General features: G+C 39.6%; 1 protein-coding gene across 1 annotated transcript; it reads left to right on the top strand.

Annotated features, from left to right (window-relative positions):
• Positions 1-267: 267 nt before the first annotated feature.
• Positions 268-6,476, top strand: RERGL (RERG like; the record flags this gene model as incomplete). The annotated part of the gene is made up of 4 exons (XM_031060525.1): positions 268-343; positions 1,942-2,015; positions 3,129-3,277; positions 4,347-6,476. Coding segments are annotated over 4 exons (582 nt in total), but the record flags the coding sequence as incomplete, so codon positions are not given.
• Between the last annotated feature and the right edge of the window lie 5,745 nt (positions 6,477-12,221).

The following is a 12,221-nucleotide window of genomic DNA, read 5'->3' as shown; positions in this document are numbered from 1 at the left end:
AAGGAAGGAAAAACTTAACATAAGAACAGAGAAAAGAAAAAGAAAAAAGAATGAAAACAGAGAAAAGGAAAAGAAAAATGAAGGAAAAACTTAATGAGGAACAGAGATTACCCTCTACCTCACTCTCCCTGCTAAAGTAAAGCAATCTCTCCGTACTTTTTTTTCCCCTCCCCACAGGAATCGGAGTAGCTTCTAGTGATCTGTAAATAACAAAGAAAAAAGAAGGAAAAACGTTGTGAGGAGCAGAGAAAAGAGAAAGAAAAAAAAGAAAGAAAACAGAGAAAAAGAAGGAAAAACTTAACAAGGAGCAGAGATTGCCCTCTACCTCACTCTCCCTGCTACAGTAAAGGATTCTCTCCACGCTTTTTTCCCCCCTCCTCACAGGAATCAGAGTAGCTTCTAGTGATCTGTAAATAACAAAGAAAAAAGAAGTACTAAGGCAAATTGCAGTGAACATACCCAAATGAACTTATTCTGAAGGAAGAGCTACAATTGTTCATGTGTGCTCTACCATTATTTGTCATTTTACAAACACAGTGAGCAGACAGTTTGTGTCCCAGCTGGCTGCTTTAGGTCTAAGCTACCACATGTAAATTATGTGCTCTCTGTGCTCTCTCTGTGTTCCAAGCCACCTACAACCAAAACCAGGTTTTCTCAGCCTCCAGTGCAGCAAGTCATGTAAAAGGCATGTCAAACCCCCAGAACATTTTCATTTTTTAACAAATGTTTGTTGAAGATAAGTTTAGCACTGTTTTAGAGATGAGGAAAGTGGTAATAGAGGTGGTAAAATAAAGATCATGCTGCTATTAGTGGAGTCAAAATAATAATTAAAAGTTTGTTTAATTAAGGAAACAAGCAAGGCGCTGTAGATTTTATACCCTGAGATGCTTGGGACTGATAGTTTCTCATCAGATAAATTCTTAAGATGAGCATGAGGAATGCTGAGGATGCTGAGTTCCAGAGATCACTGAGCTATCCCTCATTGCAGTTTTAAGTGTGTTTTCTGTACTGTCAACACCAATTCTTGTCCATGTAGCTCAGAAAGTGACAAATGATAGTGCGGAAAGCCTGTTGGCAACCACAAACTGCTTACCCTTGCTCAGAACATCCTGCTGCTTTAAATAGTAGTGATGGTGTGTTTGCAGTAGAGTTCCCAGTGCTGGTGGAGAGTCCTAAATCTGAGACACTGCAGAACTATTTTTGGACTAGATCCTAAGGACATGGTCCTGTAAATACTCTTGGTCTAATGCTGCCTGGTATGAGAACACTTAAAGCACCAGAAGCCACAGTAAATAAATATTATTGCTAAATAACACTTCTGTGCAGAATCAGAGCTGCACATTTGATAATCCTGAGCCCTGCTATCAAGCTGAATGGTGATCAGCATTTAGCTGATTGTGAGGATTGTGAATTCCCCTCACCTCTGGTTTAGAAGAGGAAAAGCAGGGTATGAAAGTATTTACTCACCAAGACTTTGATGGGAGCACCACAGAGAAATGGGTTGGTCTGCCTGAGGGGTTGATTGGTGCAAAAATCAATAGGTTTGTTTTCAGTGCGTGTTCAGAAAAAAAAGGCAAACAACCAGTCAATAAAACCAAAACCACAAAGCAAACAAAAACCTTCCCTAACAACCTTCCTCAAAAAACCAGATCAGAGCCAAAAAAATTCTAAATTTCTTGGGAAACCAATCAAATAATCAGTATTCAAGGAATCCTCAGTATTATCAAATTTCCAAACAAAAAACCCTTCCCTAACAACCTTCCTCACCTGCAAAAAAAAAACCAGATCTGTGACAAAAAAAATTCTAAATATCTTGAGAAACCAATCAAATAACCAGTATTCAAGGAATCATCAGTATTAGCACATTTCACTGATGCCTTTTCTTTTCACTGTCATGCCCAGTCAGTAACACTGATTTTCTTTGGATAATATCTATCTTAGAATGCATCTACACCAAGCACTTGTGCCTGGACGGGAGGCAGATACACCTGGAAATTTATGACCCTTGCTCCCAGGTAAGAATTTAGCAGGAGGAGGATAAAGAAAAGCTGCTCTTCATTACCTGTCTATATGGTAACAAGGGTCAAGGGGTTATAAACTTTTAATTGTTGGAATTTGTGCCTACTCTTTTGGGTTTTTTTTTTAAAGACTGAAATTTTGTAGTTCCTGGGGCTTGGAACTACTGAGTACTTTCCTGTTAGCAGGAGAGATTTTGGTTGAACATATTTGTGCTAGCTCTCTCTGAGCTGTCTGTACTCATTTTTTTTCCCTTAAGAACAAGGCCAAACTTTGGCTGTTTAGCAAAGCAAATGATTTTTTTTTCTGATTAGCCTCCAGTTTTTCATCTATTTTAGGTCCTATGGGCTTGCTAGCAGCTGCCAAGTCATGTGCACAGATAAGCTAATTTTAAATAGTTTTGAAATGACACTCCTTTGCTTAATGGGACAGTTTAAAGCTGTTGCTTTCTGGAAATCAGAAGTGTGGCAGCTTCTTGGTGTGAAGAGGGTCAAGGATTAGTATAACCCTAATATCACACAAGTGACTTTTGTCACTGGTTTCATTAAACTCAACTGCAGATTGAAAGAAGATTTTTTTTTCCTAGCTCTTCAGAAATTTAACATATGGGTAATTAGTGTATGAAACTTGAACAATTCAAAGAGGAAAGAAAATAAATGAAGGAAACCCTTAAGCTTACTGTAGTCAGAACATTAGGAACAAGCAAACCAGAGCTATAACCACAAAACACACAAATATTGATGGCTCCTGTGTGTTTCACTCTCATGTAACCCTGCAGAATATTAAGCATAAGCAATGGCTGTACAGGTGGAATTGTGGAATTTCACTGCTTAAACCAGGTGTAAATATTTCATAATGAGATTGTCGGTGATACAAAGTGCCATTTTTGATGTCGGTTTATTTATTTGTATAAATAAATTTATACAAATATAAAGGCTTTATTTATAAGGCTCTTGGAGCAGCACTAGCCTGAATTCATCGCCAGCACCTTGACCTATTAAATATCTTCTGCAATGAAAGTTACTATGTCCTGGCATTCACAGTGACAGAGAAAAGGTTCTGGAGTGGCAATAGTAACATTATTTTTCTGTGTGCTTTTGCACCTCTTTCAGCCCCAGCAGGGGAAGCTGTCCCTGGCAGATGAGCTCCACTGGGCTGATGGATTTATCATTGTCTATGACATCAGTGACAGAGCATCATTTGCCTTTGCCAAGGCGCTGCTCTACAGGATCCGAGAGTCTCACATAGGAGTTTGTAAAAAGTAAGTGGCATGATTTATTTTTTTTTCTCCTTAGCAAGACCCTTTTGTGAGCTTGCAGGCTATCCTAGCAGCAATTAAAATCCAGCAGCATCAAAGTGATGTAACAAAATGCCAACAATAAGGTAAAATATGTGTCAAATTGCAATCAATTTTACTGTATCCAAACCCAAGTACATCAGGATTTTTGTTCTTATTTCTTACAGAACTAGTATTTAAAGTATTGCCATAAAAATTTCTGCTGCGTTGCACAGGCAAAAAAGCCTGGCACAGTCAGTCTGTGCTTTTACTCTCCCACTCCATTACCAATGGAGATGCACAAATACAGGGGCTGAAGAAAAGCATTTCCCACAACAAAGGAAAGTAATACCACAAATATCTCCTGAACTGCCTTTGCTGGTGACCCCAGCATAATTTGTGCACATGGGTGACCATATGGAAAGAAGGAAAGTACTTTAAAAAAAAAAGAATCACCAGATCTGCAGGTGTGAGTGTGCATGGGGCTGTGTATTCCTGCATCAGTCAGCTGAGGTGGTTTCTAAACAAAAGAGTGAAATCTTGTACCTGTATCAGAAGTAAAACCCCCCATTTTTCTGTCTGTTTTACTGCTGACCTTTCTTAATTAAGGTTAATTTCTGAAAGAAATAATTTTAGCAGAAGCTGGGAATTAGATTTCCTGTGTTTCTTTCTGAGTTATGCCACTGACACTGATCTGTGTCTTGGACCTGCAAATGGAGATAATGATCAGGTTGCTTCTTCATGAAGTCCAGGTGCTGACAATATACTCAGCAGCACAGAGCATGAAAAAAGCAGTGGATTAAAAATATATTAATTCTTTGAGTAGAGAAAAAAATGAAAATCTACTAGTAGAGAATAGCTTGTCTGGAAAATCCTTTGACAAATGGAAAACTAGACTTCTTCCTGGTAAGGTGAGGGGGGCTGGTTAGTTCATTTTGGGTTTTTTTGCAATGCCTGTTATACATACATGCTTTTCATACACACTGAATTTAGCACAGCACATGACACAGCATGGTACATCTCTTTTCTCAAACTGGAACCTTTTTCATTTCAGGATGGTCGAGTCATCAATATTTTTGGTTGGCAATAAACAGGATTTATGCCACATGAGGGAGGTTGGCTGGGATGAAGGACAGAAGCTGGCAATAGACAACAAGTGCCAATTCTGTGAACTGTCTGCAGCAGAGCACTACCAGGAGGTTGTGGCAATGTTCACCAAGGTGCTGAGGAATATCACTGCCAATTCCAAAGTGAAGGAGAAGAGACGACCAAGTGGTTCCAAGTCAATGGCCAAGTTGATCAACAATGTGTTTGGGAAGAGGAGGAAATCTGTGTAAGAGAGGGTTAGTCCCGAAGTTGGAACAAGCTGAAATAATGGAGCTGAGCTCTTGGGATTCACTGAATTTCCTCCAAAGGTCAATATGTGGAGGAGTAAGACAGTAGAAACCAAAGGTGGGAGATAGTATGGTCTAGACCTGGAAGACCTGACCTATTTCAGCTCTGCTGCAGATTTACTGTATAGGGCAGTGCTCTTTAAACAGTAAGCTGCTCCAGAGGAGAGGTTTAGTCTGTATTTATTCAACACCAGCATGGTCTTGGATAGAGCTTCTAGGCGCAACTGAGGTATAAACAGATAAATAATTTCACAGATTCACTTCTATTGGAAAAGATCCTAAGTCATCAAGTCCAGTCATTAACCAAACACTACCAAGTCTACCACTAAACCACATAATATCCCGTAAACTCAGTCTTGCTGATCAAAATCTTACTTCAGAATCCTGAGTAGTATTTTTTTTTGTGTGCAAGAACACTTGCACTAAGAAAAGTAAAATACTGCAGCTTCATATGGTAATGTATTTGTATTTAACTCAGGTCCTTGTGTGCCTTACACTTGCTGAAATTCATATGAATTCAATGCTTAGACACCAAGTCTACAAAAGGTATTTACCTGCAGAGCTGCCTTGCAGAGGCACCAGAAGTAGGGAAGCAGATATATAAAGCAGTATTGTCTCCTGTTTCAGTATCTTTTTTTTTATTCCATGAGTGATGAGAGAAAGTGGAGAGGGTTGAGGAGTGTGGGAGCTGAAATGTTGGTGAAATGTTAGTCAGTGAGCACTGGACTGTTTTGGCAAGGTGGTTGTTGAGTGAAATAATTTTACAGCAAGGGCCAGGATAAGGTTTGGGTTGATCCCTTCCACAGAGCAGCTTTTGTCAGCTCTAACAAAAGTTTCATTAGCTGCAAGGTGGGTGTGACTGCTCCATCTCAGATGGCAGCAGGAGCTTGGAAGGCACATGGTAAAGAGCACAAGTTCCTTAAGATATCTGCCTGGATTTAAAGGTCAGCCTGCTGGTGAGACCTGTGCTCCCAGAGAGTGTTTCTCCTAATAACCAATGTCCTTACAGCTACTCATGCCTGTGGAATTGAAATGCCACAGAGACAGCACTGAGTACTGCTAGCTACACTTTTCAGATGTGGATATTAAACATCAGCTGGGTTTAAATGTGTTGTCAGTTGACATTCAGAGCTTTTACTCTAGACGGCTAAATAAGGGCTCAGCAAGTGCTGTTCTCATACAGAAATTATGAAGGGGAAGTGATCTGAAGAGGAATTGCTGCCTCCTACCCACTCCAGGGGACAGCTGGGATTCAGTCTTTGTGGGATGCTGAGTTGAAGCCTACCTCTGCTCTGAAATTTTACCTGCATTGAAACTAAAAGTTTCAGGTTTTTTTTTTTTTACTTTCAGTTTTTGAGTGTTCACCCATAAGGCAACATAAAAAGGTTACATATGAACTTAGCAGTAAGGTTGTAAAATAGTACTAAAGCACATTTTACTGTGCTGACCAAAGATCACTTTCTTTTTTTAAGCAAAAGATACTGCTTATTTCACTTGTTATAAGACTAAAAATATTGGAAATAGTTCTCAATTGACAGGCACAGAGTTGCTTTGTTTTCCTGCAGATGCTGCTCTGCCATATCAGGAGCATTTTAAGTGCATGGTCAATATCTATGAGACTGAATGTGCAGATTTCTCATGTACACCTTTCAGATTCCCAGCCCACACAGGATTCCAGATCTACCAACAGACATTTGTAGCTTTACTTTGCTCTAGCATTGCCAGATTCCAGAACTCTTATTTGTATTTACTGCTCTGGTATTAAATAAACTGGATATAAGATGGATGTATTAATTATTTTTGTTTTGTTTATTTTGCATTTACTCTGGTATAAGGCTTTTGTTTTGACTGCTATAAAAGGGAAGCACTGTGCAGATCTGAAATTCCCAGATTTACCTTCTCCAGTCTGAATCAGCCCCTTGCATCAAAGAGAAACTCTGGGCTGTGTTTGCTGAGCACAATGAAGAAACCCTCACTGCCTTTAAGCAGTGAAGAGAGCCTTTTAAATATAGCTTTATCCCTTAAAAATTAGTCAAAACAGCCACAGAGAGGCCAATTAGTTGTGCTCATATTCCTGGGAATGTGGGATTTCTGATAGATGGAACCTGTAGTACAGCCCAAAGTCTTTTTGTGTGTATGAAGTGTTGAAACAGAGAGTAGCTGTCATCTACAGGGCCATGTGCTCACCTGAAAACCTCCTGAAACAGCTGCATCATGTAGAAACACGATGATTAAGACTTAAGCATACTAAAACACCCAGCACAGACATAATTTGGTGTTCTCAGCATCAGGATTTCATTTATCTTTCATTGCTGATAAGTGCAGGTGTCCAAGAATGCAGAATTCTAAAGCAGGTACACATTCTCCCATTCTAAATGTATTTTTTAAATTACTTTTTAAAATGAAGGCCTTTAAAAATACTTAAAAGGCTGAGATATATATATATATGATTTGCTAAGTGTTCTTAGAGTTCTAACAGGGAAGGAAATGTATTAACTGGCACAGCCGCATTGCAAACAAGAAATTAGCAAGAACCCTGTTTATATAAACAGTAAATGAAGTAAATGATGTCTGATGCCCAGCCTTGACAGTGACATCACCTGGAGAATATCAGGCTCATTAAGGAGTGTGGAAATTGAGCTATTTGTGTCGTGACATATTGCTTCAGCACACAACCCCATCCTTTCTCACCAAAAGATTTTGAAATTGTTGTACAAGAATTAAAGGTTTCTTGCTGTCACACCTAGAAGTCCTTGTTTATATGAACTTCCTTGTTTCAGTAGAATTTTGCCTGAGAAGGGGACTCAGAATTGATGTTCCTTCTGCCTGTCTTCAACTCGTTTTTACTTTGGAAACAGTGACATAGAAGCAAAGATAGAAAGAAAGAATTTTCAGTAGAAAGAGATTCTACTGAAATATAAAGGTAATAGCTCCTGGCTCCCAACTGCTGTCTCTCAGAGCACTTTCACAGCTTTTTGAAGCTCCTTCTCACTACAGTTTTGAAATAAACAATTTAGACTAACACCACCTCAGCTCTTTTTCCCACTGTCTTGTCTGTATGCATTAAACTCTTTTAGAAAATCCCACTGAAATCATGTTCACAACAGGGCAGAGGGGAAAACATCACAGGAAAAATTGGAGTATGATACTCCTGGAAAAAAAGAATAATGAAGTACAGTATTGAGCAGCCCAACCAAACATGCTGTACTCTGAAAACAAAAGTAACTACCATGGGCTTTTTCAGCCCATTGCTAGAAGCTGATTTCTGAAGGGATGGGGAGGAGAACATTGAGCCATGTGGGGAGAGCTGATGCTTTTCTCTCTCTCTGACTACACTGCTTTGAAGACGAGATTTGAAGATGTCTGATCCTGGGTCTCTCTAGCTCTGAGGCAGAGAGAGGCATGGATGCTGTGGCCATTGGCTTGAATTGTTGTGATCCTTTCCCCAACAGCCAGACCTAAATCACTCAATGGTATTTTACAGAGCCTACACTAAAAAGAAGAGGAATATGAAAACCACTGAAAACAGAACTAAAGTGCAGTTAGCATCCAAGAACATGCAGTTAGCATCCGAGAACATGCTAATTTTCCATCAGGATGCCTGTTGGAACAGGTGCTCTGGGCCAGTGAGGTTTCCTACATTGCCTATGGACAGAGGAACAAAGTCCAGTTCTGATTCAGCTGGAAATCAATCCTTGCCTTCCACTCTGAATCAAGAAATACATAAAAAAAAAAAAAAGGGAGAGAGAGACAGACTATTAGAATAATCCAGAGCAATATTAAACTGTACATTAAAAACCATGAAACCTCTACCTTCTCTCCACAGAACACAGACCTCTTCATACCCTTAATGTGCCCACAGGGAATGCAAACAAGGGGAAGCCAAGTTTTGATGTGCACTTCAGGCAGTTTGAAAAGCAAAGCATCTGTTTACATGCCTAAAAGTGCACCTGGGCACCTGTCAACCTGTATTATTTTAAAACTTTGCACCTGGGCACCTGTCAACCTGTATTGTTTTAAAAGTGGTTTGATATTTCCATAAAGAAGCACTGTTGTAAATGCCAAAGTCTTCTGTTGTGTTAGTTTGGATCCTTCCCCTCCATAACTGATATTATGTGAGACAGGCACACTATTCTGGGCAGAAAGTTATTTTTAAACGGGCATTACTCTTTTCCAGAAACAGACTGTAAATTTCTGTCCTCTTTTAATTGCTTTACAAAGTAAATTGAGTCCCTCTGGTTATATAATTAATATCCACATTTAGCCCTATATATTTGACATGACTTGAGCCATTTACTGCTACATTCATTTTTCAAGACTGGCTCTAGGAGTTCAGAGAAGCATTTAATTACTGCTGAACTCTGGGAAATAGCCAAAGTTTTTCCAGGGAGGTGTCTTAACGCTACTGAGAAACACATACCACAAACAAGAAAATTGGAGCAGAGTGATCCCTCTGGCCAGGTCTTTCTCCTTGTACACTCCTCTCCTCATATTGAGCAGTAAAGTGTCACCATATCTATACTATGTAATGCATTTTACCATTTGAAATAAATATAAAGAAGTGGAAATTAAAGCATCTGACCTTAAAAAAGCAGGAATTTTGGCATCTGGTGAAGATTTCATTTTTTAATAAACACCACTTTTTAAATAGGATTCTCACAGGTTTTTGGATGCAGTGTGGGGTGCTTTTTGGGTTTTTTTCCCCCCAAGGTGATTTCTAGCATTCCAGATGAATTCCCCCCAGAATAAACTTTATTTCAAAGATGCTGTGAGCTCCATGAAAGTTCAATAAACTTTTGTGGAGTGCCTTTTAAAAGTAAGCCACTGTGTGAGGCTGAGAATCCCGACAGCTTTCCTGCTTCCAACACCTCCCTCTCGTGGCGTTTTCCCCTCACTTCATCCCTCCTCGGTTGAAACATCCCTGTTAATAATCCAGGAGCGCTGATCACAAAGCACAGGTGAAACCCCTCCTGCCTTCCAACACGATAAAATTTTGCAATGGATTTTTTCTGTGTTTAACAACGTGAAATCTCATAGGCTTAATTGGACAGGATTTATTGGTAAAACTGCAGGTGTTGGGAGGGTTTTATCACGACTGACTCTTCTGGGCTCATCTGTTTCACTGAAATAAAGTTCAGCTCTCTCATCTAAGGCACTGGAAAGTTTCTTGTTAACATCCCCTCCATGCATATTAATATCCTCAAGAAGGGGCTCCAAAGCTTCTGTCCTGTTTCCTGACACACCTGTTGGTCTGAGCACAGGTTTCACTTCTACCTTGTCTTTCTGCAGCTTCCTGAGGGTGTCATCCCCAGAGCATGGCAGAGAGCAAAGCTAGGCTTGGGCAAGAGCGTTTCTTCTCTTATCTGCAAGCTGTAGTACAGACACACTGCATCAACCTTTAAATAAGCAAAGTCACTTCCTGAAAAGACCCTGAGGTTGGGTTTGCCCAGCCCAAAACAGAGATCTGCTTCTAGATTCCCCCCTCATCCATATCCCTTTCTACCAAACAATTCACTTCATCAAGGTGGTGCCTCAAATAATGCAGATGACTTACCCTCCACAAGGCATTAAAGTCTCCACCTGCTCTAAAGGTAATTAGAGTTGGGGATCTCTGAAGTTAAGGTGAGATGAATCACGTTCCAAATACGGCCTCTTGGGGCTCTTTTCTGGTTATTTTGTCCTTCATCTTCAGCACTACAGAGCCCATCTGTCCTACTTTACCAAATCATTGGAGTCCCCATGGTTAGACAATTAATGTCTAACTTGAGATGACCACTGGGTCATTTAATGCTAAATTTATTTCATATGATTGATCAGAGTGCTGGATTATATTTGATCCCTGCTGAACTTCACCAAGCACCCTGCACTCCAGCTGTCACAAGTGAAATTAATGGATGAACTGGAACTGAGGATAAGTTAACTGAGTACTGCCACAGACTGCTTCCAAGCTAGCTCATTAAAAACTAACTAGCAGACCTCGATGGTTCACTGCAGTCTGCAGCAAAGCCATATTTTAAAAGCTTGGCTATGGTAACTCCAAAAACCTAAGGTGGAGCAGAAAGTTGAGTCAGGTCTTCCGACTTCCAAGCTCATGATTCAACTAATCAGTTGTTTTTCTGACTTGGAAAATATGTTTCTCCAAGTTGTGTGTGAGCAAAGCCATCAGCTCACTTTGTGACTTATTCTGATAGCAATTACCAGCCATATGGGATGAACCAAGCTCATTACTTGCAAACAGACAGCATAAAATCTCTGCACCACTATGCCTTCATTTGCTGTTGCTCACGTCCTTCTCTTTGCAACTGAAGGATTTGGCACCAAATGGCTTTAATTCACATTATTTCATTAAACAGGCAGTTTAACTATACAAAAAAGTTGTTCAGTGTGTTGTCTCCTTTAGGCTACTGAGGTGAGGTCACAGTCACACCAGTTTCTGAGCACATCCCCAGCTATTCCAGCACCCAAACATCAGAATGAGATGCCCAGCAGACGCATGCTGCTGACTACCTTACCAAAAGTGCCAGTCAGGGTTTCGGCCTTATATTCTGAGAATTTTTTCTAATAATCTTAAAGAAAATGCACTTTGAAACTTGACTTCCTCTTTCAAATTTCTCTCACAGGTTCAGAAGTTGTTGGAGGAGAACGTACTGCCAGGGCAGTTCAGAAAATGTTCATTGGGTATCTAGGCTGAAATGTCATTTTCCACTTTTTTTCCACCCTTATATATTTAAATTGGTAAGCTATAACAGAAATTACTTCATAGTTTCTTTCACACGAGATATCACATGAGATAGCTTTTACTTTGCAATGAGATGGTTGCATACAAAAAAAACTAATTTAAAAACAATCCTCATCTACAACAATGGATTTTTAGCAATGCCTCTTGCTGGCATATAGCTAGGCCTTATTCTTCAACTCCTCTGCCTGAGAATGCCCTCTGAGTGAGCTTTCCTACTTATTAACCACAAGTCACATAGGTAAAGGTACTTGTGGATAAGGGTTCTTGTGATTGCTGGGCTGATCTAAATGGATGCACAATTATATGATTAAATACAACAACATTTTTTACTAACTACATATAATTTTGGCTGTCACTCAGAATTCAATTGCATTAGATGATTCACTAAATGACTGAGGCAGCCTGGGATCTGTCCTATACAGACCTTAGGGAATACTGCAAATACTGAACTAAATCACACAACTTATCTTAAATGCAAATGGGGAGGCTTTACAAAGAAACTAATCTATACTCATCTTTTACTGTATTTGATGTCTCCTTCTGTTTGCTTACATTTTGGATCATTAATACAGATTTAAAAACCTATACTATTGTTGATGGAGCTCTTTCTCTTTCCAAGCAGAGAGAGTGCATGCAGTTAGGCCTATGTTAAATGGAACAACAGTATATGCAAGTTGATCTGTCCTGAGTGGTCCAGTCTGGTTTCACAGAACAAGTTAAACTATTTTTTTTTCCTCATATCACCTTTTAAATAGTTCCTCCAAAGTTTCTCTTTATTCCGCTGTAAATCTCCTAG

Source organism: Geospiza fortis, unplaced genomic scaffold (genome assembly GCF_000277835.1).
Source record: "Geospiza fortis unplaced genomic scaffold, GeoFor_1.0 scaffold13, whole genome shotgun sequence".
NCBI lineage: Eukaryota > Metazoa > Chordata > Aves > Passeriformes > Thraupidae > Geospiza > Geospiza fortis.
This window is presented reverse-complemented; position numbering and strand designations above follow the sequence as displayed.